Here is a 27,331-nt window from a genome sequence, read left to right as displayed (position 1 = left end):
GGGGCTCTGCCCCAGGGTGGGGGGCTGGATGGGACCTGGGGGGCTCGGGGTGCGGGGGGCACGGCTCTCCCTGGCAGCCCCCAGGGGCAGGGCAGCGTCTGCAGAGCTCAGGGCTGGGTGTTCAGCGGATGCTCACCACCTCCCGGGTCCTCGCCGGGCTCTGCTGGCCCCGGAGCTGGACATCCCCGTTGCATTTCCCCTCCCTCGGAGCACCCCCAAACCCAGGCTGGGGGTCGTGCCGGATGAGGGGGGTTCCACCCTCACCCACCGCAACGTGGGGGGCTCCCCCCCCTGCTCAGCGCTGCGGGGCTGCCAAAACCCAACCGGGGCAGGGGATGCCGCATCCCCAGTTGGCAGCGGGGGGCTGGAGCGGGGGGGGGGGGGGGGGGTTCTGCGGACCCCCGGAGCGGGCCAGGCTCTTTCTGGCAGCCGGTCACGCCGGGTTTATTCCTGTTTCCCTCCCTCTTTGTGCCGGGGGAGCGAGCAGCGGCGGGAGCGAATACTGCTTCGTCATGATGCCGGCTAATTCTCCTCTTGTTGGGAAACGGAGCGAGCCAGCAGCAGAGGTGGGGGAGAGGCGAGCGGCACCCACCCACCCACGCAGCCACCCACGCACCCACCCACCCACGCAGCCACCCACCCACGCACGCCCAGCGCGGGTTATCGGCGCGGCGGGCGGCTCGGCTGCGGTGCTGGGGTTGGGAGATAGGGCCCCTCGCCCGTCACGCTCTCGGATGCGTGCCGCAGCGTGCCGGCGGTGGCTCGGCCGCAGCCAGGGCAGCCGGCCCGCTAGCCCACGGCGGGGTTCGGTAGCCCCGAGAGCGGAGGAAGCCGGGGGCATCCCCCCACAGCTCCCCACGGCTGGAGGTATGCCGTGTCCCCGTCCCTAGGTGAGTGGCCGTGGCTCGGTGGGGAGAGCGGAGGGAGGTGGCCGCGGGTGGGGGACCCAGGGAGGGGGTCTGGGGGGGCCGGTTCATCGGAGTCGCCGTCGGTCGCCCTTTGATTTCCCGTCGCTTTCCGGTGCCGCGGGTCCCCCTCCCCTGGCTCCGCGTAGCCGGGGGGGCTGGGGACAGTCCCACGTCTTGTCCCCCATCTTCGCCAAGGGCTGTGGCTGTGCCCCCTCCCCACGCCCAGCGCCTTGCTGGGGGGGGCTGCGGGGGCAGGAAGGGTGGTCACCCGAGGTGGGGACGTGGGCTCCATCGCTGGCTGGGGTACCCCACCCCGGGCTCCCACCCGCGTCCCCTCCCCAGGCTCCCACCCACGTCCCCACCCCGGGCTCCCCCCCCTGGCAGCACAGAGCTCCCAGCACCCCACTTCACCCCACGCCCCCCCCCTGGGACCCCCACCCCAGCGGGGCTCAGCCGCAGGGATACCCCCTTGTCCTCCCTCCCCGGGGACGTGGCCATCGGCACCGTGTGTCCCAAGGGAGGAGGCCGGAGCAGCCCAGCCCCACTGGTGCAGTGAGTTTGTGGGGTCTCAGCGCTGTTGCTGGCGGGGGGGGAACCCCCATCCCACTCCCCTCCAGGCTGTGACGGGGGGGTCTGATGCTCCCTTTGTGCGGTGCGGTGGGGCCGTGGAAGTCAGGGTCTCACCATGGGCACGGGATTTTGGACCCCCCCCCTGCTCCTCCTGGCCCCATCCAGCCCCCCCGGCATGGCACCGAAGGGCCAAAATCCCATCACCCCACAGCTGCGGAGCATCGGGGGGCTACCTGGGGTGGGGGGGTGGGAAAACTGGGGTGCAAAGCCTGACCCCCGAGCTCTTGGCCACAGATGGAGCCATCTCCCGGGGGGGTCGGCTGTGGCCGTGGGCGTGCGGGGCTGGTGGTCAGGCAGGGCTAAGCCCGGGCTCTCCCGGGAAGACCTGGGCCACCAGCTGCCACCTTGGCCCCCCACATCCCGCTGCCCACCGTCCTGCCAGGCGGGTGCCTCGCTGCAGGGCGTTGGGGTGCCCGGGACCCCCCCACCCCGAGGTGCTTGGTGCAGGGCATCCCGCGGTGCTGTGCCCGGGGCCGGCAGAGTCGGGGGCTCCTCGGGGACCGGGGGCATCACCAGAGCCACGCCGGGAGCCCCGGAGGGACGCGGCCTCCGCACCCACCCTCGGTGGGTCCCTCCCGGCCCCTCCGTGCACGGGATGAGCAGGCTAATCCCATTTTAATCCCAGATTACGTGCCGCGTGAGCCGCTGCCCGAGGCGGGCTGCTGCGTGGCCATCGGGGCAGGGGGGACGGGGATGGACCCCCCAACCCAGGAGCTTTAGGGCGAGCGCCACGCATCCCCGCTCGAAACTTGCTGGGGGGCTCAGAACCCCCTGGCAAGGCTGGGGGCTGGGAGAGCAGCTCTAGATCCCTCGGATGGGAGGAACCGAGCTGGTGGAAAAGTCTCCTTCATCTCCAGCTACTCCTAGGTGGAGCGGGCGGATTGCTGCTATTCCCCCGCCAAGACAGGGAAACTGAGGCACAGGGAAGCTCTGTGTCCAAGGGACGGGAGATGGGCAGGGAGCACCCTGCATCCCAGGGGATGGAAAAATCCCAGGGGCCAGGCACTGGCAGCTGGTGGCTTTTCAGGCCGTGCCGGGCAGGGTGCGGTGGCACGGAAGCGATGGGCTGTCGATAGCCGAAGCGTCGCTCCCCTGCGCCGGGCGACGCTCGGGTGGGGAGGGAAAGGGCGAGAAACAGGACAGAGGAGGAACCGGACACCGGCGAGACGCGGGTCGCGCACCCACGTGCTCCCCCGCCGCGATCGAGTTGCCGGTGGGGCCCTCGTGTGCGGCGCTGCCTCGGTTTCCCCGGGCGAGGCGGGGACGATGCTCGGCACCTTTCCCCTGCCATGTTTGTTCGGGGTTTGCGGCAGGAGGAGGAGGAGGAGACCGGGGATGGGTTGGGAAGCGCCGGACGCCGTTCCCAGGGCTGGCGGGAACCGTCTGTTCGGGGAACTTGTGACCCCGCCGTGTCCCCCCCCTCTGCCGCTGGCGGGGAGCCGGGGCAGCTGCGGGAGCCGCACGGTGCCGGTGCCCAGCGCGATGGCGAGGGCAAGGCAGGCGGTGAGGAGGAGGGAGAGGGGAGGAAGGCTCGGGGTCCCTGCCCGCTGCCCCCAGGGCGTGGGGGGCTCACGCAGCCTGGCCCCCGGCCCGGGTTGCCAGGCGCTGATGGCTTTGACGGCTGCGAAAAGTCAAATCCGGATTTCCTCGGGGTGGGGAGGAGGGAACTGGCCTCTTCCCGCTGCAGCGGCAGCTCTCCCCACGGCCCCCCCCGCCATGTGCCGTGCAGGGGGGGGGCCAGCACCCCTGCATCCCGGCGGGGTCTGTCCTGAGCTCTGTCCGTCCATCCATCCCTCCCTCCATCGATCTTCCTCTTCCTCTCCGAAGCGCGGTGGGTACCCACAGCATCACCCCGGGAGGGGGGGCTTGGGGTTGTGTGTGTGTCCCCCCCCACCCCATCCCACTCCCCCTCACCCTCCCGGCCAGGAAAAATCCCAAACACGAACCGTGCCGGCCTTATCTCGGCGAGCAAGGGAGCGCGCGGGGGACCTGCCAGCGAGGGCTGCCGGGGAGATTGGAGGTTGCCATGGGGAGAGAGGCTGCCATCGGGGCGGTGGCCGCCTGCCTGTGCCAGATAAGGTGTCCCCGCATCCCCCCGACCCGGGGGGGGACCGTTCCCGAGCCGGTTGTGCAGCCCCGGCACCCCTCGGTCTCCGTCACCGCATCCGCGCCCCTGGCTCGGGTTTGTTTTTTCTCTTCCCCCGCCAGCATCCGCATCCACCCGTCCCCGCACCCACCCTGCCATTTGCCATCTCATCCATCCGCTCGCCGCCGTCGCCGTGAGCCGCCGCGTCCCCAACCGCGTGCCCCCCGGCGCCGAGGGGCACGAGCCGGGGGCGGGGGGCTGCCCTGGCTCCGTTTCTGGAAAGTGTGAGCTCATGGGTGCGCGGGGCGGCCGCCGCTCGCCCGGACAAAGCCGCCTTGTACCGCGCTCGGTGCCGACCCGGGGGTGCCCGTGCTGCTGGCACCGGGTCCTGCAGACCTTGGGACGGCTCGGAGGTGCTGGGCACGGGTGCGAGCGGGTCGGGACCCCCCCACCCAGCGCCAAAGCCGGGGGTTGTTTGTGGCAGGGTGGTCTCGAAGGAGGGACGATGCTCGCGTGGAGCGGCCCGAGCCCAGAACCGCTGGCAGAGCCTCCTCATCCCGGCTCGACCCTCGGAGCAGCGAGCCCGGGGCGGGACCTCGTGCCGGGCCGGCGGCTGGAGGATGCTCCGGGCTTGGTCGGATCTGGTCCTTCTCCATCTCCGCATCCTGCAGGGATGGGCTCTGCGCCCTTGCTGGGAGCCGTGGGGCTGGGGGCAGCGGGGCAGGGGGTCCACAGAGGCTGTGGCATCTCCCCAGGCTGCTGGGGCAGGGGGGGGCTTCGAGGCTGGAGGGCTCCGCGCTGCTGTTGCCTGGTTCGCACGAGGTTTTCCCAACGCCCTGCCCTCGGAAAGGAGCGGTTTTGAGGAGAATGGGGAATTTTCCCCTTTGTGTGCGGCATTGTGGGTGTAAAGCCCGGGGAGGGCTGAGGCCCGGGGGCTGCGGGGCAGGGGCTGAGCGCAGCACGCCCGTCCCACCGCCGCTGGAGCCTTCTCGAGGCCACTCGCTCGCTGCCGGGGGACAAAGAGCTGCATCACCCCTGCTCCGCTTGCCAGCACTCGTCAGCAGGCGCCGGGCAGCGGGGCCGGCAGCCGGCGCGGGCAGGGGTACCGAGCAGAGCTCTGCCCGCACCGGGGGGCTTGCGGGGACAAGGCTGAGCTTCACACCGTCGTCACCCTGCGAGCCATTGTCACCTCTCCCGTCTCCCTTGCAGAGGCAGCACCCAAGCCCCAGCCTGGCGGTAGCACCCGGAGGGATGTGGAGCCACAGAGGCAGCGGTGAGTGGGGGGCCGGCGTGCCCGGGGCAGACCCAGAGCCGTTTGGCCGCCCCGGGGACGGTGGCATCCCCTGGCCATCGTGTCCCACTGCCAGTGCGTGGATACTGGGCAGTGGGGCCATGCTGGCCTCGTGCCACGTTGGGGTCCGGTGCGTGGGGGGCTGCTGGACTCAGCCCGGTGGCACGAGGACGGTGGGCTCTGCCCACCCCTCTCCCTCGGGCACCTCGCCCCGGGACAAACCTTGGGGTGCTCTGTGCCCACACTGGCAGTGCCCTGAGACCCCTGCTCTCCCCTCCGCGCAGGACCCTGTGACTGACACAGCCCCTCCAGCCCCCAGCTGAATGGAAAGATTGCAGAAGGTAAGGGGGGGCTGCGGGCAGGGGGCTGGGGGCTGGGGCGGGCAGGGGGATGTGGGCAGGGGGCTGGGGTGGGCAGGGGGATGTGGGCAGAGTGCTGGGGGCTGTGTTCAAGGTGTTGGGGTGGGCAGGGGAATGTGGGTAGGGTGCTGGGGGCTTTGGGCAGGGTGCTGGGGTGGGCAGGGGGGTGTGGGCAGGGTGCTGGGGGCTTTGGGCAGGGTGCTGGGGTGGGCAGGGGGGTGTGGGCAGGGTGCTGGGGGCTTTGGGCAGGGTGCTGGGGTGGGCAGGGGGATGTGGGTAGGGTGCTTGGGTGGGCAGGGGGATGTGGACAGGGTACTGGGGGCTGTGGGCAGGGTGCTGGGGTGGGCAGGGTGCTGGGACCATGCAGGCAGTGGGGAGCCCTGCACCTAGGCACGCAGGGGCTGGTGGCCAAGGGCAGGGGCTGGTGGCCAAGGACATGGGCAGAGTCACCCTGGGACGCTGGTAGCAGGGCCCTGCCTTCCTCCTCCTCCTCCCAGCCTGGCAGCACCATCTAGTGGCAACGTGTCCTGGCCAAGCCACTGTCACCCCCCGGGTGTCCCCTGCCCTGAACCCCAACGCTGGAGCGAAGGAGACCCCAGCGCCCACCCAGCAACACCCCCTCCCCAAGGGCGTTTTGCCCCGGTTCACTGAGGTCCATGGGGCACAGGGGTGTCCCCGAGCCCCCCTGCCATGCCGCGGGGTCCCGACCATGTCCCCGAGCCCCTCCCAGGGGGGCTGTGAGGAGGATGAGCTTTGCTAAAATCTCCTAAATCTGCTAAAATCTTTCCCTTCCAGCAACCGCTGACCTCCCCTGGGAGCGTCTGCTCCTCGCGCGGGTCCAGCGTCCCCGGGTCGCCCTCCAGCATCGTGGTAAGAGGTCACCGGCATCTCCCCGTCACATCCCCCCGTCCACGGGGTCGGGCTGTGCCTCCCCAAACCCTCCCCAGCACCCCAGTAGGGCCGCAGAGGAACCCCCCTGGTTCCCAAATGTTCCCTTTCTGCACCCAAAAAACGAAGGTGCTTTTCCTTCCCGCCAGGCCAAAATGGACAACGAGGTGCTGGGCTACAAGGACTTGGCCGCCATCCCCAAGGACAAAGCGATCCTGGACATCGAGCGCCCCGACTTGATGATCTACGAACCCCACTTCACCTACTCGCTGATGGAGCACGTGGAGCTGCCGCGGAGCCGAGAGGTGAGGCTGCCCCGGAGCCACCCGCGTCCCCCAGTTGTTACGGGGGTTGGGGGGGGGGGGGAAGAAGCCCCCTGGACAGAGGGGTCCCAAAGGGCTGATGTGGGGCTGGAATAAATCTCTTCTCACCTTCCGCAGCGCTCGCTGTCTCCCAAATCCATCTCTCCTCCTCCGTCTCCGGAGGTGAGTACCAACACCGGCCCCAGCTCGGGGCATGGGGGGTCCGAGGAGGAGGGGGCAATGCGGGGGGTCTGAGGAGGAGGGGGTGATGCCGGGGGTCTGAGGAGGAGGGGGCAATGCCGGGGGTCTGAGGAGGAGGGGGTGATGCTGGGGGTCCGAGGAGGAGGGTGCGATGCTGGGGGTCTGAGGAGGAGGGGGTGATGCCGGGGGTCCGAGGAGGAGGGGGGTCCGAGGAGGAGGGGGTGATGCCAGGGGTCCGAGGAGGAGGGGGCGATGCCGTGGGCCCGAGGAGGAGGGGGCGATGCTGGGGGTCTGAGGAGGAGGGGGTGATGCCGGGGTTCCGAGGAGGAGGCGGTGATACCGGGAGTCCGAGGAGGAGGGGGGTCCGAGGAGGAGGGGGCGATGCTGGGAGTCCGAGGAAGAGGGGGTGATGCCGGGGGTCCGAGGAGGAGGGGGTGATGCCGGGGGTCCGAGGAGGAGGGGGTGATACCGGGGGTCCGAGGAGGAGGGGGTGATACCGGGGGTCCGAGGAGGAGGATGCCGGGGTTCCGAGGAGGAGGGGGCGATGCTGGGGGTCCGAGGAGGAGGGGGCGATGCCGGGGGTCTGAGGAGGAGGGGGCAATGCCGGGGGTCCGAGGAGGAGGGGGCGATGCCGGGGTTCCGAGGAGGAGGGGGCGATGCTGGGGGTCCGAGGAGGAGGGGGCGATGCCGGGGGTCCGAGGAGCAGGGGGTGATGCTGGGGGTCCGAGGAGGAGGATGCCGGGGGCCCGAGGAGGAGGGGGCGATGCCGAAGTGCCGGGGTCCGGCTGCTCACCGGCCCCGCTGGCCCGCAGGTCATCCGGGAGTGGCTGGAGAGCCGGACCCCCGGCAGCGCCCCGCAGCCCCCCCCTCGCCAGGGCGGCAGCTCGGCCCGCGGCAGCGTGCAGCACTTCCACCGACCCGGTAACGCTCCCCCGGCACCGCCACCTGGCCCCGAGCCCCACCGCGGACCCACCGTGGGGGTCCGGTCACGGGTCAGCCATGAGCTGCCTCTTCCCGTCCCCCAACTCCTTTTTTTCCTGGCAGAGACCGACACGACGGAGCTCAACATCTACAAGAAGCCCCCGATCTACAGGCAGAAAGGTGAGGGGGGGGGGTGTCTGCCCCACGGGATGGGGCACCCGGGGCGCTGCCTCACCCCCCCCTGGTGCCCTGCAGACCACCACCCCGGCGCCCACCACGGGAAGCATCTCATAGAGGATCTGATCATCGAATCGTCCAAGTTCCCGGCGGCGCAGCCCCCCGACCCCAACCAGCCCGCCAAGATCGAGACCGACTACTGGCCGTGCCCCCCTTCCCTGGCCGTCGTGGGTAGGTGGGGAACGGGGGCAGGTGGGGGATTGGTCTGTGCCAGGGGGTTTATCCCCCCCCCCCCGAGACCCCGTGGGGGTGCTGGGGAGGGGTATCACCTCCCCTTTTTCCCCCCAGAGACAGAGTGGAGGAGGCGGATGGCCTCTAAGCGAGGGGAGGAGGAGGAGGAGGACCTGACGGAGGAGATGAAGAACCTGCGGGAGCTCCAGAGGCAGGAGCTGAGCAAGGTGAGGGACCGAGCGGGCAGGTGCCCTGCAAGGGGCTGGGGACGGGCTGGCGCTGACCCCCGCCCGTGTCCCTTCGTCCCCAGGTCACCTCCAACCTCGGGAAGCTGATCCTGAAGGAGGAGATGGAGAAATCTCTCCCCATCCGGAGAAAAACCCGCTCGCTGCCCGACCGGACGCCCTTCCACACGTGTACGTGGGATGCTCTTCCCGCACCCCGTCCCTTCGGTTCCCCGCTCAGTGGCTCCGGCTGCCTGCACCCCTGCCAGCCCCCCCAGGCCCCCCCCAGCCCCTCTGACCGCCTCTCGCTCCCTTGCAGCTCTGCACTTGGGGAGCTACAAGAGCTCCTCGCTGCCCGCCTCCGGCCGGAGCACCCTCACCCGGGTGAGTGGGCAGGCGGCTGCCCCCCGCTCTGCCCCGCACGGGGTCTGGGGGTGGCACCGCTCTGAAGCTGTCCCCTGTCCCCTGTCCCCTGTCCCCTTGCAGCTGCAGTCGGCGGAGTTCAGCTCGGCAGGCAGCGAGAAGAGCTGTCCCGGTGAGCATCGGGTGGGGGTGACCCTGGTGGTCTCCCGGGGGGTGTGGGGATGTCCCAGGGGATGCGGGGGTGTCCTAAGGGATGTGGGGATGTCCCGGGAGTTGTAGGGATGACACTGGGGGTGTCACTGGGGATGCAAGGGTGTCCTAGGGGATGCAGGGATGACCCTGGGGGTCTCCCGGGGGATGCAGGGGTGTGCCAAGGGATGCGGGGATGTCCCAGGGGTTGTAGGGACAACTCTTGGGGTGTCCCGGGGGGTGTGGGGATGTCCCAGGAGATGCAGGGGTGTCCTAAGGGATGCGGGGATGTCCTGGAGGTTGTAGGGATGACCCTTGGGGTGTCCCAGGGAATGCAGGGGTATCCCAGGGGATGCAGGGATGACCCTGGGGGTGTCCCAGGAGATGCAGGTGTGTCCCAAGGGAAGCGGGGATGTCCTGGGGGATGCAGGGATGTCCCAGGGGTTGTGGGAATGACCCTGGGGGTGTCCCAGGGAATGTGGGGATGACCTTGGGGGTCTCCTGGAGGATAGGGGGATGTCCCAGGGGTTGTGGGGATGACCCTGGGGGTGTCCCGGGGATGCAGGGGTGTCCCAGGAGATGCAGGGGTGTCCCAAGGGATGCAGGGATGACCCTTGGGGTGTCCCAGGGGATGCAGAGATGTCCCAGGGGTTGTGGGCATGTCCCAAGGGATGCAGGGGTGTCCTGGAGGATGCGGGGATGTCCTGGGGGATGCAGGGATGTCCCCGGGGTTGGGGGATGTCCCTGGGGTTGGGGGATGGTGGGGCAAGCCTGGGCTCAGAAGAGGGTGGAAACCCACCTCTCAAGGCTTGTCATCACCCAGGGCAGGATGGTGGGGGGCCACAGCGGGGGGTCCCCAGGGCTGAGCCCTGCTCCTCTCTGTTTTCCAGGCCTGCAGGTACGGAGACCCAGCGAGAGGGTGATGTACACCGTGGAGGGGGGGGACAGACACCGGGGCCACCTCCGTCGTGGGTCCCAGAGGGGAGAGGGGAGAGCTGGAGGTGGGGAGGGCGAGCGTGCTGGAACCCATCACCTCGGCTTCGGTTCGGGCAGGGGAGGAGAGGGCAGCACTTTGGGGAGGTGGGGGTTGCGGCTGACCCCAGGCTTTGCCCCCCCTCCCCCCAGAACGGCCAGCGCGGGCGCATGGACAGAGGCAACTCCCTGCCCAGCATGCTGGAGCAAAAGGTGAGCGGGGCTGGGGGCTGCGGGGGCTTGGGGGTCCCGCGGGGAGGGTCTTACCGCCTTCCCCCCCCCTCCTTGCAGATCTACCCCTACGAAATGCTGATGGTGACGAACCGAGGCCGCGTGAAGCTGCCGCCCGGCGTGGACAGGACCAGGCTGGAGGTAGGGGCTGAACCGGGGTGGGAGGGGGCGAGGAAGGGGGGGACTCGGCACCCCGTCACCCTCCTCATCCCCCCCTCCCCACGCAGCGGCACCTCTCCCCCGAGGATTTCGTGCGGGTCTTCGAGATGCCCCCCGAGGAGTTCAGCAAGCTGGCCCTCTGGAAGCGCAACGAGATGAAGAAGAAAGCCTTCCTCTTCTGAGTCCTCCTCCTCGGCCCCGAGCTCAGTCCGTGTCGCGCCGTGTAACCGCTTTAGGGCTCCCAGCCGGTTTTTACTAGGATCCCCCCTTCCCCTCTCCCCCAGACCCCCCGGCTCTGCCCCCCCGCCTCGCTCCTCCTGCGGGAAAAGGGCTTTTGGGGGGCTGGAAGCTGCCTCGGCCGCCCGGCTCGCAGCGGGGCGATGGGGCTGGGGGCAGACCCTGCCCCGGAGCAGGCACGGTTCAGCTGGGAGGGGTGGTGGGGTGGGGGTCCCTGTGCTTTGTGCCCCCCTCTCCCCCCCAGGGCACGCTGGCAGGGGCAGTGCCTGGCTCTGGGGTGCCCCCCACGCCTTCACCCCCAGACTTGGCCTGGGAGCCGACTCACTGCCAGACCGACGTGCTCCCGGTGCGGCCAGGCCAGCATCCCCCCTTTCCCCCCCCTCCAGCCCCCCCTTTTAACATCCACCCCCCCGGTCCCCCCCAGTGCCAGCCGCCGCAGCGGGGACCGCAGGGACACGTACACTGCCAAAACCTGCCCGGCACCGGGCTGGCGGAGGGCAGGGGTGCCAGCGAGGTGGAGCACAGCTTGTCGGGGCAGGGGGTGGCTTTGGGGGTCCCGAAAGCCGGGCTGGCAGAGTGGGGGTCCCGCTGGGACCCCAGAGCTGCTCCTGCTGTGTTTCTACCCATGGATACGGAGGGATGCAGCGGGGGGATGCACTGGGGGGATGCACTGGGGGGATGCAGCGGGGGGATGCACTGGGGGGATGCAGCGGGGGGATGCAGCGGGGGGATGCAGCGGGGGGATGCAGCGGGGGGATGCAGCGGAGGGATGCACTGGGGGGATGCACTGGGGGGATGCACTGGGGGGATGCACTGGGGGGATGCAGCGGGGGGATGCACTGGGGGGATGCAGCGGAGGGATGCAGCGAGGGGATGCAGCGAGGGGATGCACTGGGGGGATGCAGCGGGGGGATGCAGCGAGGGGATGCAGCGGGGGGATGCAGCGGGGGGATGCAGCGGAGGGATGCACTGGGGGGATGCACTGGGGGGATGCAGCGGGGCACGGCTCGGTGGGCACCGCGGCTGCGGGGGGTCCGGGCAGCGCTGCCTGGACCCCCGCAGCCGTGCGGGCAGGGCTCGGCACCGGGCAGCACCTTCCCTCCTCTCACCTCTCCCATCCCCCCCACCTCAGGCACACGTTTCGGGCAGGACCCCTCTGCCCCGGCCCCCCAAGCCCCCCCCGCTCCCCGGTTTCTGTTCCCAGCCGCTAGACCTCGTTGGGCTGTAAAGAATGTAATTTATCGGGAGACCACCGGCCCGTACGCGCCTTCCACTGCTACTCTACGAGCGACATATCTATAAATATATATATAAATATGGGTTGTTTTCTGACTGGGCCACAGTGATTCACTTTCCCTGTTTCGTTCGAGTTCCTTTGGTTCGCTGGTGTCCGAGAATCCGCGTGAGAGTGGGTTTTTTTTTTTTGCTGACGATTAAAGGTGAAATGGCTTTACCCGGCTCCGCTCCTTTGCTTTCTCCCCCGGCCCCCCCAGCCCTGATCCCTGCAGATGGCGGTGGTGCTCCGAGGAGGATGAGGAGCCTTCCCCGCCTCTCCCCCCCCCCTCCTCGGGCTGTGCTGGGGGCCCACGGGGCGTGGGCGAGCCGAGCCGAGCTGAGCCAGCCCTGCCCCGGTCCCGGTCCCGGTGCCGCGATGTGAGCCCGCCCGCACCATGGCCCGGCAGAGAGGTACGGGGGGGGGGCGGGGGGTGAAAAGGGGTGCAAGGCTTGGGGGGGGGGGTGCGAGCCTGCGGAGGGGTGAAGGAGAAGGCAGAGAGGGTTTTCTGCCTCTCTTCTTGAGGCTGCGTGGGGTCGGGGTGGGCGTGGGGGTGCCCACGGGGGTGCAAAGGGGGTGTGGAAGGGAAGGGGGGGGGATTCAAGGAAGGAGGCAGGGAATGGGGGTCTGGGGGGGCGGGATGGGTGCGTGGTGCTGCGGGAGGGGTGCTGGGACGAGGCGTGGGCGGCAGGGTCAGGGTGTCAGAGTGGGGACGGGGTGCTGGGTGACACCCCCCCCCAAAAGCAGTGGGTTGCCGTGGCGGGGTGTGACCCTCCCGGGGGCAATCTGGGGGTGCAGCGGCCATGGGGGGAGCGCAGGGCCCGCAGCCTCCCTGCAGGGACGGGTCACGCTGCAGCCGGGAGCAGCTCCGGGCTGGGGATGGCCTCCAGCCTCCTCTGAGTCACCCAGCGCTGGGCCAGAGACCCCCCGCGTGCCAGAGGGGGGCCCTGGGGTGCCCCCGAGCCCCCGCTTCCCCCTACACCCCGCATGGGAGCAGGGCCGAGCCCCCGCACCCCTTACCCCACGTGGCCATGGGGCAGGGGTACCAACCCCGCATCCCCCAGGCGCTGGCATCACCCAGGGAGCGTGCGGCATCCCTTGGGCAGCCCTCTCCTTCCTCCTCCGAGGGCGAGGATGAGGATGCCGTGGGGCCAAGCCCGTGTCCCGCGGGAGCGGGGCGCTTTGCTAGGAGACGGCTGTGTGTTTTGGGGGGCCTTTTTCGGATTCTGTGATGATTCTGTGATTATTCCGTGATTCCTCCCGCCCTGGAGACCGAGGCAGATGTTTTTCGTCTCGCCTGCCTTCGCCTGGCCCCGGCAGCGGGCGGCTGGCACGGCCTCACGGGCGAGGGCAGCCCCTTGCCCGCTCCACACCGGGCTGGGGGCACGGCCGGGCACCGTGGGGCTCGGCTCCCCGACCCACCGAGGGCAGCGGGGCCGGCCGGGGGGAGCGCGGGGCGAGGAGGCAGGGAGGGCTTGGGGGGGTGAGCGGACGGAGATGTCATTGCCGAGGAATTCGGCCTGGGCGGAGGAGAGGAGAAAGGGAGGGAGAGGAAGAACCAGGCACAGCGGGCATGGGGGACGGTCCCCGTGCCCCCCACGCTCGTGCTCTGCCTGGAGGTCCCTTCAACCAGCCCCTGCCCCAGCTCCCCCTCCGCCAGCCCCCCGGGAGCTCGTTCCCCCCCTTCCCTTCCCCGGTTTCCAGGGAAATCCAGATGTTTGGCATCGCTCAGCCCTGCTGCCCTGCCAGATGTTTCCTCTCCCCCCAGGCAGGGGTGTGGGCTCTGCGGCTGGGGACACAGGGGAGGGGGACGGGGCTCCCCCCCATGCCCCCGCAGCGGCTTCTCCCCTGACCCCATAACACGTGGAGCTGGTGGGCTCCTTCTCCCTGCCTGCCCTCGCCTCCCGTTTGGGGCTGGGGGGACCCTCTCCCTGCACCCCTGGCCCGTCGGGTCCCCCCCGTCTCGGGGGGCTGCGGGGTTGAGGCCGTGCTGTCCCATCCGAGGGACCCCCGGGGTGAGGGGGCACAGAGCAGCTCCTTGTCCCGCTCCGTCCCTCCATCGCGGCACGGCAGGGTCGGGGTGCCCGGCTGGCTCTGAGCCCCGACCCCGCTCCCTGCCCTCGGAGCGGGCAAATGCTCAGCATTTTCGGCATGCCCGCAGCGGCCTTCATCAGCTTCTTCCACGTGCCATGCCTCCTCCTCCTCCTCCTCCTCCGCGTGGCAGAGCAGCACGTCAGGCTGCCCAACGCAGCCCCCAGCCGCGGCTCCCCTCGCCCACCCGGGAACAAACCCGCTCTGTGAGCACACACAGAGGAGCCTTCAGCGGCGCGGGTCCCCGTCCCCCCTCCTCATCCTCCCCCGGCACCCCAAGCCTGTCAATGGCCGGATTGTGCAGAGCTGGGGTATGGCCGGTGGCACGGGGCACGTGAACCCCATTTTCTCGGCGTCGGGGACCCCCTGCCAGCCCTGCCCGGGGCGGTGGGCAGCGGACGGGCACCCCTGCTGGCGCCCTCTCCTGGCGGGGCACGATGGCACGTCCCCGTCCCCCGCAGACCTGGACAGGCTGCTGTCGGACCTGCGCTCCTTCCTGCTCATCCTGGACCGGGAGAGCCTCAGCGCCACGGCTCGGGCCAAGAAGAAGTCGGTGGGCGATCTCCTCTCCCGGCTACAGAGCCCCTCGTGTGAGCGTGGGTCTGCGGGCGGGGGGGTGGGCAGCGCGGGGAGGGGGCTGGGAGCGGGGCTGTGACCGGGCTCTCCCCCCAACCCCGCAGCAGAGGATGCCGAGTACATGATCATGCGCTGCCTCTCGCCTTCTCCGGGGACCCCGCAGGTCAGCCCGGGTGAGTGGCACGCTCTGACCCGCACCCCGTCTTCGCCGGCGGCTCGTCGGGTGCGGCCGGGGGTGCCGGGCTGCCCGCCGACCCGCAGCACCGCTGCCCGCCCCGCTTCTCCCCCCCAGGAACCGGGACGGTGGACGGGATGGGAGGGAGAGCCTGCGCCTGCCGCCCGGCCAGCACCCTCAGCCTGCATGGAGGGGTACGGGGGGGCTGCGGGTGTGCGGGGGGCTCAGGCACTGTGCTGGGATGGGGGATGGGAGAGGGGCACCCGGGAAGGTCCCATGCTGCGTGCCAGCTCCGGGCAGAGCCCCCCGGGGACCCTGAGAGCTTCGCCCCGGGAGGCAGCACCCTCGGAGCACCCTTCTCTCCCCAGAGCAAGGTGCCGGGCGTCTCGCCGTCCCCACCAGCCGATGACTCCTACGAAGACGCCGAGCCCCTCGGCCCCGGCAGATGCACGGGTGAGCACCCCACCGCACCCCGTCCCCGGCACCAGCGTGCACCCCGCACCCTGACACCCACCCGGCTCTCAGGCGGTGCCGACACCGACAGCAGCCACTACGAGTCCTACGGGGAGGATGAGGATGGTGTTACGGACCGTGCCCACTACCTGCGGCGGTCGCCGGCGGCCGGCCCCGACGCCGAGCCCCCCGGCCGCCCCGAAGCGCAGCTCTGCGGCTTCCTCTGGAGGAAGTGCTGGCTGGGGCGGTGGGCGAAGCAGCTCTTCATCGTCCGGGAGCACGCGCTGCTGGTGAGAGGATGGATGGATGGATGGACGGACGGATGGACAGACGGGTGGATGGATGGATGGATGGATGGATAGATGGACAGACGGATGGATGGGTGGATGGATGGATGGATGGATAGATGGATGGAAGGATGGGTGGATGGATGGATGGATGGATGGATGGATGGATGGATGGATGGACAGATGGATGGATGGGTGGATGGACCAATGGATGGGTAGATGGATGGATGGGTGGATGGATGGATGGATGGATGGATGGATGGATGGATGGGTGGGTGGATGGGTGGGTGGGTGGATGGGTGGATGGGTGGATGGATGGGTGAATTGGTGGGTGGATGGATGGATGGATGGATGGATGGATGGATGGATGGATGGAAGGATGGATGGATGGGTGCATGGGTGGATGGATGGATGGATGGATGGATGGATGGATGGATGGATGGATGGGTGAATTGATGGATGGATGGCTGGATGGATGGATGGATGGATGGGTGGGTGCATGGGTGGATGGATGGGTGGATGGATGGGTGAATTGATGGATGGGTGGATGGAAGGATGGAAGGGTGGATGGGTGGGTGCATGGGTGGATGGATGGGTGGGTGGATGGATGGATGGATGGGTGGATGGATGGGTGGATGGATAGGTGGATTGATGGGTGGATGGATGGATGGATGGATGGATGGATGGGTGAATTGATGGATGGATGGGTGGGTGGATGGGTGGCTGGATGGATGGATGGGTGGGTGCATGGGTGGATGGATGGGTGGGCGGATGGATAAATGGAGAGTGGGAGCTGAGCCCCGAGCTCTGCCGACCCCGCCGTGCCTCCGCAGTGCTTCAGGTGTGCCGCCGACCCGCAGCCGGTGCTGGAGCTGGATCTGCGGGGCTGTCACGTCACCTACAAAGCCAAGCGTGGCAAGAGGATGCCGCACGCCCTGAAGGTGACGGGGACGGCGGGCGAGGTGCTGGTCATCGGTTTCCAGAGCCGGCAGCAGGCTGAGGACTGGAGGAAGGTTTGGAGGTGTTGCAGCCCGGCAGAGCTCTGCGCGGGCAGGAGGAAGGGGTGGGCACAGCCCTGCTGGGGTGCTCCCGAGGCTGCTGGGGACAACCCTGTCGGTCCCCAGCTCCTCTCCCACCCTGGGGGTGCCTGGAGCCCTGTTAGATGGTGAGCGGGAGCCCGGGGCTGCAGCTCTCTCCTCTCCCTCGGCAGGTGATCGAAGAGGTCAGCAGCGATGCCCCGAGCGGGCTGGCAGCCATCAACGTCCCAGCATCGCCCTCCTCGAGGCTCAGCAGGGTGAGGTGCTTCTCCTGCCGCGGGGATCCCAGACACGGGAAAGGGGCTGCTGGGGGTGTGGGACTACACCCCAATTCCCTGTCCCGCTGTCCCCGTTGGGTGCTGCTGGGGAGGGCTGCATTGCCATGGGGTGGGCGTCAGGGGGCTTAAAACCCGCGGGGAACGGGGCTCTCTGCACCTCCGTTCTCAGGCTTTCGGGTCCCACCTTGGCAAGGAGGAGGAAGAGGAGGAGGATTGCTCCCGGCAGAGCCCAGCCCGCAGCCCCCGGCCCGGAGAGGATGCTAAAGGAGGTGCGGTGGGTGGGGAGCGGGCGAGGGGGTGTCCCCGCTCCCCGCTCCCCGGCTGATGGGTGCTGCGCCCGCAGGTTTCCTGGCGGTGCGGTGGCAGCGGCTGCGGTGCGCGGTGCAGCGGGGAGCCCTGCGCATGTTCCCCGAGCCCGGCGGTGCCCACCGCCCGGCCTGCGCCCTGCGCCTGGACGGCTGCCGGGTCTCCCCGGGGGCAGCCGCCGGCTCCCCGCAACGTCTCCGCATCCGCATCGCCCAACGGGGCCGGGAGCTCGCCCTGCTGCAGGTGAGCAACTCCCGTGGCACCCAGGGGTCCCTCGACCGGGGGGACCTGCTGAGCCCAGACCCTCTGCCCCGGGCCAGACCCGTTCGGACGAGGAGAGGGAAGCCTGGCTGAAGACCCTGCGGGCCAGGGGAGGAGAGGAGCCGGCCGGCGACGGCCCCTGCGCCGAGACCCCCAGGCTGGGCGATGCCAGCAGCTGCCCTGCTGCAGGGTGAGGAGATGCTGCGGGGTGAGGAGATGCTCGGCTGCGGGGCCGCGGGCAGTAATGGGACCCCCCCCTCCTGCTTGCAGCGGGCTGCTGCTGCGCCGTGTCCCGACCCCCAACGCCTACATGGACGACCCCTCCGGGCAGCTCCCACCAGCCAAGACCCCCAAGGACCTCTACTCCAACACGGAGCGGCTGCAGCAGCTGGTAACCCCCCGACGATGGCCCCCCCAGTCAAGCCCTGGGGCGAGGGGGACGGACTCCCACCTTCTGCTTGCCCACGGGCTTCTCCTGGGCTTCCTTCCGCAGCAGCAGAGCCTGGACCGAGCAGTGCCAGGGCGGCGGAGGAGACCGGTGTCTGCGCTGCCCGTGGGTGCCGCGGGCAGCACCCTGTCCTCGCAGGCGGGTGAGCAGGGGCTGGATGCTCCATCCCGGGGAGCAGCGGGGTCCCCCTGTGCACCCCAGCCCCAGGTGCTGGGAGGGAAACCGCCGTGCCCACGACCATGGCGTTGTCTGCCCTTCCTCCCGAGCATCCTTCCTCCGCCCTTCCTCCCCAGCACCGGCGGCAGCTCTCCGGGGCAGGGCGGCCAGCCCGCAGCGGGCGAAGGTGAGCCCCGAGCTCCGGAGCAAGGTTGTCTCCCGGTCCCAGCGCACCCTGACGCTGCCGGAGAGGAAAGGGGCTCGGGATGGGCTGGATATCCTCATCGGTAGGACCACGGAGGGGCTCTGCCCCTGCGCCGGGGGGTGCCTGGCCCCGACCCGAGCAGCCGGTGGGATGGACGGGTGCCCGGGCTTGGCAGTGTCCCCGCTGTCCTCGCAGGGAAGAGAGCCTTCCCCAAGCTGGAGGAGAAGGTGGGGCAGCTGGAGAAGGCCTGCCGAGTGAAGGGCAGGCTGAAAGCCGGCTCCGAGATGAACCTGCTGGCCATCGGGAAGTCGCTGAAGGGCCACATCGCCGCCACGGCCAGCTCGGCCGCCTCCGAGGTGGGGGGCACCGGGAACGGGCACCGGGGCTGCAGAAAGCGGGAAGGTTTGGGGAGGGCAAGCATCGCCCCGCTCCCCACTCCGTTTTTCCGGCAGGGCTCGTTCCTCACGCCGCTGTTGAAGCGCACGGCGTCGGCCAAGAGTGCCTTGAAGCCATCTCCCTCGCCGGTCATCGTGGAGAAGGGAAACGTGCTGCAGAAGAGAAAGGTGCCGGCCGGGAGCGCGTGGGGCGGGCAGGGTGGGGGGCACCGTGACCCCGGGGGGGGCTGACCGCCCGTCTCGGCCGCTCGCCAGGAGTGGGAGATGAAGACGGCGATGTGAGCAGCGCCGCGGCCGCCCCGGGGCAGAGGACCCTGCCCGGCGCGGGGGTCTCGCAGCGGGACGGAGGGCCGCGCGTGGAGCGTGCGGGGCCAGCCCGGTACCTGGTTTTTAACCGTCAGCATCAACGCCTCAGCTACGCACATCTATATTTTTATATACGTCTATCTGCATATAAACTCCCCGACCGCGCGTTTCGAGTTTCTGCGGCGCGAAACCGGAGGGCGGCGAGCCCCCTCGCAGCTCGCTGCCTCCTCCCCCATCCCAGCAAAGACCCCCAAACCCCCCAGTTTGGGGGGCACTGGTTTCCTGGTTGCAGCCTCGCAAGCCGCCAGATCTGTTTTGGGTGCGGGTCCGGTGGAAACGGTCCTCTGGTGTGTCCCCCCCCCCGGGGACCCCCGCTTGCAGGGGTGGGTGGGGAGGGCACGCGGGGCGGTGGGGGCTGCTTGGGGGCACCCGGTTGCAGCAGGACCGGGGCTGGGCCCTGGGCTGCTTTCCGGCGGCTTCTTTTGTAGAAACATCTTTTATTTTTTAAGGATTAAAAAAAAAAAAAAAAATCATAAAATTTGGCTTCTGCGGAGTTGTGCCACGGGAAGAGGTGAGCTGGGGGGGGGGCGGTCCCCATCCCGGGGCGCACGGGGGTCAGTTCCCACCCCAGGACTCCCCCCCGGAGCACTTTTAGGGGTAAGAGACCCTTCCAAACCCCTCACCCCACCCCCGCCCGGCACCTCTCCACCTTCCCGCAGCCCCCAGCCCCACCCGCGCCCCATCCCCGCACCCGCAGCCGTCGGGGGAGGACCCGGGGCCGTCGGGGGAGGTCCCGGGGCCGGACCCGGGGCCGTCGGGGGAGGTCCCGGGGCCGGGGCCGCCCCCCCACTCCCCCCCCGCCCAGCGCCGGGCGGAGCCACCGCAGCGGGGCCGGGAGCGGGGTGGGTGCGGGTGCCGGTGGGTCGCGGCCATGCTGAGCCGCCTCGGCGCGTTGCTGCAGCAGGCGGTGGAGACGGTGAGTGGGGTGCGGTGGGGGGGCACACAGGGAACCGGGGGCTTCCGTACCCCGCCCCTGACCCCAGCTCCCGGTGTGCGCAGCGGGAGCCCAGCGTGGACCTGCTGGAAGCCTTCACCGAGCACTGGAAGGGCATCACCGGCTACTACCTGGAGGCCACGGGTGAGTGGGGTGCGGGGAGGGGGTCCCTGTGGGCTAGGGTGGGGGCTCTGTGCCATGGGAACGGGGTGCCCGTGCCCGGGGGGAGGGTCCCTGTGCCCTAAGATAGAGTCCCGTGAGATGGGAATAAGGTCCCTGTGCCCGGGGATGGGGACCCCCTGCCCAGGGATGGGACCCCTTACCCTGAAACGGGCCCCCCTTGCCCTGAAACGGGCCCCCCCTGCCCTGGGACGGGACCCCTTGCCCTGGGATGGGACCCCCTTGCCCTGGAACCAGATCCCCTTGCCCTGGGACAGGACCCTTGCCCTGAAAGGTGCCCCCCCTGACCTGGGACGGGACCCCCTGCCCTGGAACCAGACCCCCTGCCCTGGGATGGGACCCCGGTGCACCGCAGCCACCCCGGCACGGGACACCCATGCCCGTACCCCGGGGAGGACTTCTCCAGCCGAGCGCTTGTCCCTGCCTGGCCCCGGCCCCCCCGCACTCCGGCGGGGTCAGAATGGGGGGGGAAGGGGGGGTTAGGTGGGTGCGAATCCTCCCGGGAGCGACTGCAGGCTGGGGCACGTCCCTCTCCGGGAGCACGGTGCTCTAAAAGCGGGGACTGGAGAGCTTCAGCCCTTTCCCCACCGGGGTCTGGGTCCTTCCCACCTGGTCCCCACCACCCCTTCCCCTCCTGGGGGGGGGTCTCCAGGGCTGGCAGCACCCCGCAGCCCCCCCCCGGAAAGCCGGCATCTTGCGGAAGGAGCAGCCTCGGGTGCTGCTGGGACTCCATCGTCACGTTGCCATCTGGCGTCATCCCCGCCGGCGACGGCGCAGGAGGATTCTGGGCCGGCACGGCTGTGGGTGCCGCTCGCCGAGCACCCCACCTCCGCACCCACGCCCCGCCACGCGTCGCTCCACAGAATTCCAGCACGGCAGGGGTGGGCAGGGACCTCTGTGGGTCCCCCAGCCCAACCCCCTGCCCAAGCAGGGTCACCCAGAGCAGGCTGCACAGCACCGCGGCCAGGCGGGGCTGGAATATCTCCAGAGAAGGAGACTCCACAGCCTCCCTGGGCAGCCTGGGCCAGGGCTCCGGCACCCTCAGAGGGAAGAAGTTCTTCCTCGGGTTCAGCTGGAGCTTCCTCTGCTCCAGTTTGTGCCCGTTGCCACTTGTCCTGTCGCTGGGCACCACTGGAAAGAGTCTGGCCCCGTTCTCCTGACCCCCACCCTGCAGATATTGATCGGCATTTCTAAGGTCCCCTCTCAGCCTTCTCTTCTCCAGGCTGAACAAGCCCAGCTCCCTCAGCCTCTCCTCGGAGGAGAGATGCTCCCGTTCCCTCCTCATCCTCGCAGCCCTGTGCTGGGCTCTGCCCAGTAGCTCCTCATCTTTCTTGAACTGGGGAGCCCAGCACTGCACCCAGCACTGCAGATGGGGCCTCCCCAGGGCAGAGCAGAGGGGGAGGAGACCCTCCCTCGCCCTGCTGCCCACACCCCTCGTGATGCACCCCAGGATCCCAGATCCCTGGCCCAGCCCGGCGGCACGCTGCCGGGGCAGGGGGGGGGACGCGCCGCAGCCCGCCGCTGCCTTTGCCCGCAGACGAGAGCATCCCCGCCAGACAGACGGACATTCCCTGGCGCCTGAAGCAGATGCTGGACATCCTGGTCCACGAGGAGAAGCAGCGCCCGCCGGGAGACGCCGGGCCGTGCCTCGAGTACCTGCTGCAGCACAAGGTGCTGGAGACCCTCGGCACGCTGGGCAAGGCGGAGGTGGGTCCGGGAAGAAGCCACTTTGGGGGGGGGTCCGACCCCCCCTGTGCAGCACCCGCAGCCTCTTCCAGCCGCTTCGCGTTGTGCCGCTCCGTCATTGGAATTTTGACGCTCCTCTCTCTGGGCGGTGGGAGTCTGTGGGGGGTGAGCTGGTCGGGGTGCTTAGCTTTTTTTTTTGGGGGGGGGGGGTTGGATTGCTCGGTGTGGGATCCCCATCAGGACCCTTTCTGCCGCTCCCGTACCCCGCCACAGCCCTGCGTGCGCGGGGAGGGTGTTTTTCACCCCGGTTTTCAGCCCGTTTGCACAACGGGCACGCGGCTGCTTGGCTTCGAGACGGCCCCCCCCCCCAGTAAATATTGCCCCGAAAGAAGGGCTCCGCTGTTCCTTGTTGCTGAGAATAATGAGGCTCCCTATAAATCATATTTTATTCACACGTGAGCAACCGTGGGCTGCAGAATCGCGCGCTGGCCCTTGCGTGGCTGTGAGGGTTTGGTTTTTTGGGGTGCTGGAATTCATTTTTTTGGGGTGCTGGGGTTTCACTGCGTTGTAGCAGTGGGAAAGGGGGGATAGTCTCCCTATTTTTTTTCCTCTGCAAGAGACCTCAGCTCCAAGAACAGAGTTCAGTCCCTTATTGCTAAAAGGAGAGGGGCCTGGGGCGGACAGGAGGTCCTGGGGGGTCCATGGGCCCCTTTGAGTCATTTTGGGGGAGCAAAACAGGGGTCTCTGCTGCCAGTGTTCCTGCAAGCCACCCACGCTGCCTGCAGGGTGACCTGGCAGCGATTTGGGGCAGTTTCAGGGGAATTGGGCGTGCAGACGGGCAGCTGGGCTCTGGCTGATGCTTCCCCCCCCGTCTCCCTGGCAGTACCCCCCCGGGATGAGGCAGCAGGTCCTCCTCTTCTTCAGCCGGGTGCTGGGGCAGGTGCAGCACCCGCTCCTGCACTACCTCAACGTGCACCGGCCCGTGCAGGTGAGCCCCGCGCCCGGGGGGCTCGGCGGGGGCCGGGGGGCCGGCGCGGCTGGCGATGCCGCGGGCCGGGGCTGGCCGCGTCGCTGCCAAACTGGGAAGCGATGGAGCGGCACTGGTGCGGCCGGGCAGGGCAGCCCAGCGTCCCACCCCTGCCCTGCCAGAAGCTGCTCCAGCTCGGCGGTGACCGCCTGGGCTCCGGCGCGGAGAAGGAGGAGGTGCAGTTCGTGGCCGTCCTCTGCGCGAAGATCAAGCAGGACCCGACGCTGCTGGCGTACGTCCTGGAGGTGAGCAGCCCCGCGCCGGCGCGGGGTCACCCGCGGGGTTCGGATCGAGCTGGCTCACGTGCCACGCAGCTCCGTCCCCGCGGCGAAGCCCCTCGGGGTGAGCGGGAGGAGGATGGTGGCTGCGCTGCCCTGGGGAGGCCCCATCTGGGGTGCTGTGCCCAGTGCTGGGCTCCCCAGCTCAAGAAAGATGAGGAGCTGCTGGAGAGAGTCCAGCGCAGGGCTACGAGGATGAGGAGGGGGCTGGAGCATCTCTGCTACGAGGAGAGGCTGAGGGAGCTGGGCTTGTTCAGCCTGGAGAAGAGAAGGCTGAGAGGGGACCTCAGAAATGCCTCTAAATATCTGCAGGGTGGGGGTCAGGAGGATGGGGCCAGACTCTTTCCAGGGGTGCCCAGCGACAGGACAAGGGGCAACGGGCACAAACTGGAGCAGAGGAAGCTCCAGCTGAACCCGAGGAAGAACTTCTTCCCTCTGAGGGTGACGGAGCCCTGGCCCAGGCTGCCCAGGGAGGCTGTGGAGTCTCCTTCTCTGGAGATATTCCAGCCCCCCTGGACGCGGTGCTGTGCCCCCTGCTCTGGGTGACCCTGCTTGGGCAGGGGTTGGGCTGGGTGACCCACAGAGGGCCCTGCCAACCCCCCCATGCTGTGATTCTGCTACGATGCTTTGCTGCTCCTCTTCCTCTCCAGAGCAAGAGCGTCCTGAACGGGAGGAGAGCCCAGGAGCTGCCGGCCGGCCCCGTGGACGAGGATGAGGAGCATCGCCCCGGCACCGCTGCCGGCTCCCCCCCAGCCGAGCCCTCCCCGCCGCGGAGGGACAGCAACCTCGTCACGTCCTTGGTGGGGCTGTGCAAGAGCAAGGTAGGGGGAGAAAGGGTTAGCGAGGAGGGGACGGCGGGCGCTGCCGGTCGTGTGATGCCGCCTTCCTCCTCCTCCTCCTCCTCGCAGAAGAGCAGGGTCGCTCTGAAGGCTCGGGAAAACCTCCTCTCGCTGGCGGGGCTCACGCAGGAGTCGGCCGCTGCCTGCCTGGCGCGGAGCAGTGCCCTGTGCCAGCTGCTGGCCGAGCACCTCTGCGAGCTCTGCCGCGCCGTGCCCGCCGGCACCCACCCCGCCGACGTCCTCGCCATGGAGAGGACCAGCTGGAGGTAGGGTGGGCGCACGGCGGGGTCGTCCCCAGGCACCGCCGAGGCTTGGCCGCGGCCCCACGTCCTCCGCCCCGGTGCAGGTCGCGGGGGGATGCTGCCGGCGACGGGGTCTTCCCGGGGAAGGAGAGCTTGGCTGACTTCTTCTGCTGGCTGGACTACCTGGATGAGCTGGCGATGGGTGCCCACCTGGTGAGGAGCGCCCTGGCGGAGCACGGGCAGCCCCCTGCCCCCGGCAGAGCCCCCTGCCCGCGCCATGGCTCAGCCTCTGCCGTCACCGCAGGTCGTGGCCGATGCCATCGCCGAGGCCGTGGAGGAGAAGTTTTTCCAGGGCGTCCTGCGGCCGCAGCTCCTGCAGATGTGAGTGTCTGCGGCTGGGGAGGGCTGCTCGATCCGGGACCCCCCTGGGGCCGGGATTGCGGGGTCCCCCTTGCCCGCGCCTCCTCGCTCCCCGCCGCGATGCTCTCAGGACCCCCCCGGCAGCGTCCCACCCGCTCCGCGGCAGGTCCGAGCTCGCCGTCCTCACCGCCACCGCCATGCTGACGGGCACCGTGCGGCAGATCCGCGCCCCTGCCCTGCTCCACCGCCTCGTGCTCTTCCTGCTGGGACCTGACCGGCACCCCGAGACCCCGGGGGACACCCCCCACCCTCTGCGCGCCCAGCTCATCGACCGCTGCAACCACCTCTCCGACGAGGTGAGCCCCCGTCCCGGGTGGGCGATGGCGGGGGGCAGCGCCGGTGGGCTCACCCCACGGGACGGGACGGGTGGGTGGGCTATGGTGGGGGGCAGCGCCGGTGGGCTCACCCCGCAGGACGGGACGGGTGGGCGATGGCGGGGGGCAAGTGCTGGTGGGCTCACCCCACGGGACGGGTGGGTGGGTGATGGCGGGGGGGCAGCGCCGGTGGGCTCACCCCGCAGGAGGGGATGGGTGGGTGATGGCGGGGGGCAAGTGCTGGTGGGCTCACCCCGCAGGACGGGACGGGATGGGTGGGTGGGTGATGGTGGGGGGCAGCGCCGGTGGGCTCACCCCCCTCGCCGTGCCGCAGATCAGCCTGGCCAGCCTGCGGCTCTTCGAGGAGCTGCTGCAGAAACCCCACGAGCACGTGGCACGCAGCCTGGCGCTGAGGAACCTGGAGGCCAGGGGCTACCTGCAGCGCAGCCCCCCCGTGCCCGACGAGCGCGGACCCCCCGAGCCGGACCCCGACGAGGACGGGCTGTGAGCGGGGGGGGGCCGGGGAGGCGGTGAGGGGGGCAGCCCCCCCCCAGGTGCCCACCGGGCTGATGCCCCTGCGCTGGCCCCGCAGGGACCTGGAGGAGGATCCCTATTTCACCGATGGATTCCCAGACGCCGGCTTCGGCACGGGGAAGCCTCCGCCGGGATTGGGGAAGGGGCAAGTGAGCGAGGTGGTCAGCAGGTAGGGATTGGGAGGGGCTGCTCCAGCATGGGGGGGGGGCTGCATCCCCCTCCCCATCCCTCTCCCCTCTCTTCCAGCTTCCTCTGCCTGGTCCCCGAGGAGGCGAAGACCTCTTCGTGCATGGAGGAGGGGGGCTACGACACTTACGTGCATGATGCCCTCGGCATGGTGAGTGGCTGGGGATGGGGGGTCCCCAGCCCCGGCAGTGCCAGCCCCCCCGCTCCGGCTCTCACCCGCCGTCACCCCCCGGGCAGGTCCAGGCGTGCCGTGCCAGCGCGGCCCCGTGGGGGTGGCCCCCAGCCCCCCGGCCCCTCGACGCCTGTCACCTCGAAGGGACGTTTTACGAGGGCCACTTCCTCAGGGTGCTCTTCGACCGGATGGCCCGGATCCTGGACCAGGTACGGGGGTGGCCGGCGGGGACAGCAGCGACGTGTCTGGGACCCCACCGTGCCCTGCCCTTCATCTTGGCACAACATGGGAGGGGGGCTTTTTCCCACCAAGGGGTCTCCGGGCTGGCACAGTCCTTGTCTTTGGGGGGGGGTGGTGCTTGAGTAGAGGATGCTTTGGCTTCCCATGGTTATTGCCAGCACCCAGGGACCCGCAGCGGAGGGTGACAAACCTCCTTCCAGGGTCCGGGACCCCCATAGTGGGGGTAAAGCAGCCGAGAGCAGCATTTGCAGCCAACTGAGCTGCCATGGGTGGGGACAGGCTCAGGTCCCCGCCGGGCGATGATGGAGGGGGACAGCGGCCATGCCAGCTCCCGCTGAGTGTCCCCTCCACACCCCCCCCAGCCCTACAGCCTGAACCTGCAGGTGACCTCAGTGCTGTCCCGCCTGGCTGCCTTCCCCCATCCCCACCTCCACGAGTACCTGCTGGACCCCTACCTCAACCTGGCACCCGGCTGCCGCTCGCTCTTCTCCGTCCTCGTCAGGGTAATGTCACCCGCGGCGGTGGAGGGGACAGGGACACCCCCCCCCCAGCCTCAAAACGGGGCCTGACTCTTCTCCCCCCTCCCACCTTCCACGCAGGTGATCGGGGACCTGATGCAGCGGCTCCAGCGCGTGCCCCATTTCAGGGCCAAGCTGCTGCTGGTGCGGCGGCAGCTCCTGGGGCTGGTGCCCGGGGAGCGGTGAGTGCCGGGGGGGCACGGCCGGGGAGGCAATGCGTGCCCCTTTTTTGGGGGAAGGTGTACCCCACAGACCCCCCCCCTCATCGCTCGTCTCCCCGCAGGATGGACCACACGATGCTCTTCAAGGGGGTGGTGGTGCTGGAGGAGTTCTGCAAGGAGCTGGCCGCCATCGCCCTGGTCAAGGGGCCGCCGGAGGGGCCCCCCTGAGCCGTGGCTCCCCGCCGAGCACCCCCTCTCCGGCCGGGCTGCGGTGGCCGCCGGCGATGGCCCACGCCACGTGCCGATAGCCGGCATGGCGGTGGCACCCCGGGCAGGACATCGGCCTCGCGGCGCCCGGCGAGGAAGAGGAGGCGCAGAGTCCTTGGCCGTGGCCAAGCCCGAGGTGATGCCACCTTCCCGGCGCAGGATGCGGCCCTGCCGGGTGCAGAGGGAGCCGGGCTGCGTTTCCTCCTGGGTGGTGGGCTCCCGCTCCCCCGAGCCCCCACCGACCTCAAGCAGGATTGGGGTTTTTTTGGGGCAATAATCAGCGGTGCGGGCACCGTGCTGTCCCCTGCGATGCCACCCCCTCAGCTGCGGTGACTCAATCATTTCCCCCCCCCCCCCGCCCCGGGCTACGGGGGTGCATGTGGGGGGGGGGTCCCTGGCAGGGCTGGTACCCCCCGAGCCCCCCGCACAGCCGGGCACCGCGTCCCCTGGGTGATGGGACTCTGCTGTAATAAAGCTGTGAGCTCAGAAATGTCGACACTAGCGCCGCTCCCCCCCCTCCCCAGCATCCCCCCAGGCTGGGGTCCCCGCTCCCCCGCCATCCCCCCCACCTTCAACCGCAGCCGGGCGGGTGCAAGAAGCAGCAGCCGGGTTTATTTCTGCTCTGGCTGGCTCTCAGCCCCCCCCACCCACAGTGAA

The 27,331-nt window shown here is 69.7% G+C and overlaps 3 protein-coding genes across 8 annotated transcripts; all 3 read left to right on the top strand.

Annotated features, from left to right (window-relative positions):
- Window positions 1–472: 472 nt before the first annotated feature.
- DMTN (dematin actin binding protein) lies at window positions 473–11,029 on the top strand. 2 transcript variants are annotated; one of them, XM_075444710.1, is made up of 17 exons: window positions 473–890; window positions 4,834–4,897; window positions 5,200–5,256; window positions 6,070–6,144; window positions 6,312–6,467; window positions 6,603–6,647; window positions 7,478–7,586; window positions 7,710–7,766; window positions 7,842–7,994; window positions 8,112–8,221; window positions 8,305–8,410; window positions 8,538–8,602; window positions 8,705–8,753; window positions 9,661–9,668; window positions 9,896–9,955; window positions 10,034–10,114; window positions 10,201–11,029. In XM_075444710.1, the coding sequence occupies exons 3-17, from the start codon at window positions 5,239–5,241 to the stop codon at window positions 10,312–10,314; spliced, it is 1,206 nt and encodes a 401-aa protein (XP_075300825.1). In that variant the 5' UTR covers window positions 473–890; window positions 4,834–4,897; window positions 5,200–5,238; the 3' UTR covers window positions 10,315–11,029. The 2 variants fall into 2 exon arrangements, 1 of the variants encoding a protein (XP_075300825.1); XR_012766327.1 differs by lacking the exons at window positions 473–890; window positions 6,070–6,144; window positions 6,312–6,467; ... (10 more) ...; window positions 10,034–10,114; window positions 10,201–11,029 and adding an exon at window positions 1,765–4,037 and having other exon boundaries at window positions 5,200–5,240.
- A 900-nt stretch (window positions 11,030–11,929) lies between these two features.
- Window positions 11,930–18,675, top strand: LOC142364666 (actin filament-associated protein 1-like 2). 3 transcript variants are annotated; one of them, XM_075444648.1, is made up of 17 exons: window positions 11,930–12,055; window positions 14,195–14,323; window positions 14,414–14,482; window positions 14,602–14,678; window positions 14,853–14,937; window positions 15,010–15,227; window positions 16,058–16,237; window positions 16,435–16,518; window positions 16,709–16,808; window positions 16,883–17,088; window positions 17,166–17,296; window positions 17,377–17,497; window positions 17,600–17,696; window positions 17,848–17,997; window positions 18,111–18,271; window positions 18,368–18,478; window positions 18,566–18,675. In XM_075444648.1, exons 1-17 carry the CDS (start codon window positions 12,040–12,042, stop codon window positions 18,590–18,592), a joined length of 1,962 nt encoding a protein of 653 aa, XP_075300763.1. In that variant the 5' UTR covers window positions 11,930–12,039; the 3' UTR covers window positions 18,593–18,675. The 3 variants fall into 3 exon arrangements, with proteins under 3 accessions (XP_075300763.1, XP_075300762.1, XP_075300764.1); XM_075444647.1 differs by lacking the exon at window positions 11,930–12,055 and having other exon boundaries at window positions 13,707–14,323; XM_075444649.1 differs by lacking the exons at window positions 11,930–12,055; window positions 18,368–18,478; window positions 18,566–18,675 and having other exon boundaries at window positions 13,707–14,323; window positions 17,848–17,897; window positions 18,111–18,258.
- Window positions 18,676–19,484: 809 nt separating this feature from the next.
- On the top strand, window positions 19,485–27,153 carry FHIP2B (FHF complex subunit HOOK interacting protein 2B). Of its 3 annotated transcripts, none has more exons than XM_075444806.1 (17): window positions 19,485–19,592; window positions 19,676–19,754; window positions 21,328–21,497; window positions 22,360–22,464; window positions 22,626–22,748; window positions 23,432–23,602; window positions 23,690–23,886; window positions 23,967–24,075; window positions 24,167–24,243; window positions 24,389–24,578; window positions 24,931–25,100; window positions 25,189–25,299; window positions 25,377–25,467; window positions 25,554–25,697; window positions 26,091–26,231; window positions 26,328–26,428; window positions 26,530–27,153. In XM_075444806.1, exons 1-17 carry the CDS (start codon window positions 19,548–19,550, stop codon window positions 26,633–26,635), a joined length of 2,130 nt encoding a protein of 709 aa, XP_075300921.1. In that variant the 5' UTR covers window positions 19,485–19,547; the 3' UTR covers window positions 26,636–27,153. The 3 variants fall into 3 exon arrangements, with proteins under 3 accessions (XP_075300921.1, XP_075300920.1, XP_075300922.1); XM_075444805.1 differs by having other exon boundaries at window positions 24,353–24,578; XM_075444807.1 differs by lacking the exon at window positions 19,485–19,592 and having other exon boundaries at window positions 19,675–19,754; window positions 20,443–21,497; window positions 24,353–24,578.
- The last annotated feature ends 178 nt before the right edge of the window (window positions 27,154–27,331 follow it).

This window comes from Opisthocomus hoazin, chromosome 28 (genome assembly GCF_030867145.1).
Source record: "Opisthocomus hoazin isolate bOpiHoa1 chromosome 28, bOpiHoa1.hap1, whole genome shotgun sequence".
NCBI lineage: Eukaryota > Metazoa > Chordata > Aves > Opisthocomiformes > Opisthocomidae > Opisthocomus > Opisthocomus hoazin.
The sequence above is the reverse complement of the archived record's forward strand: the minus strand, read 5'-3'. Positions and strand labels throughout refer to the sequence as shown.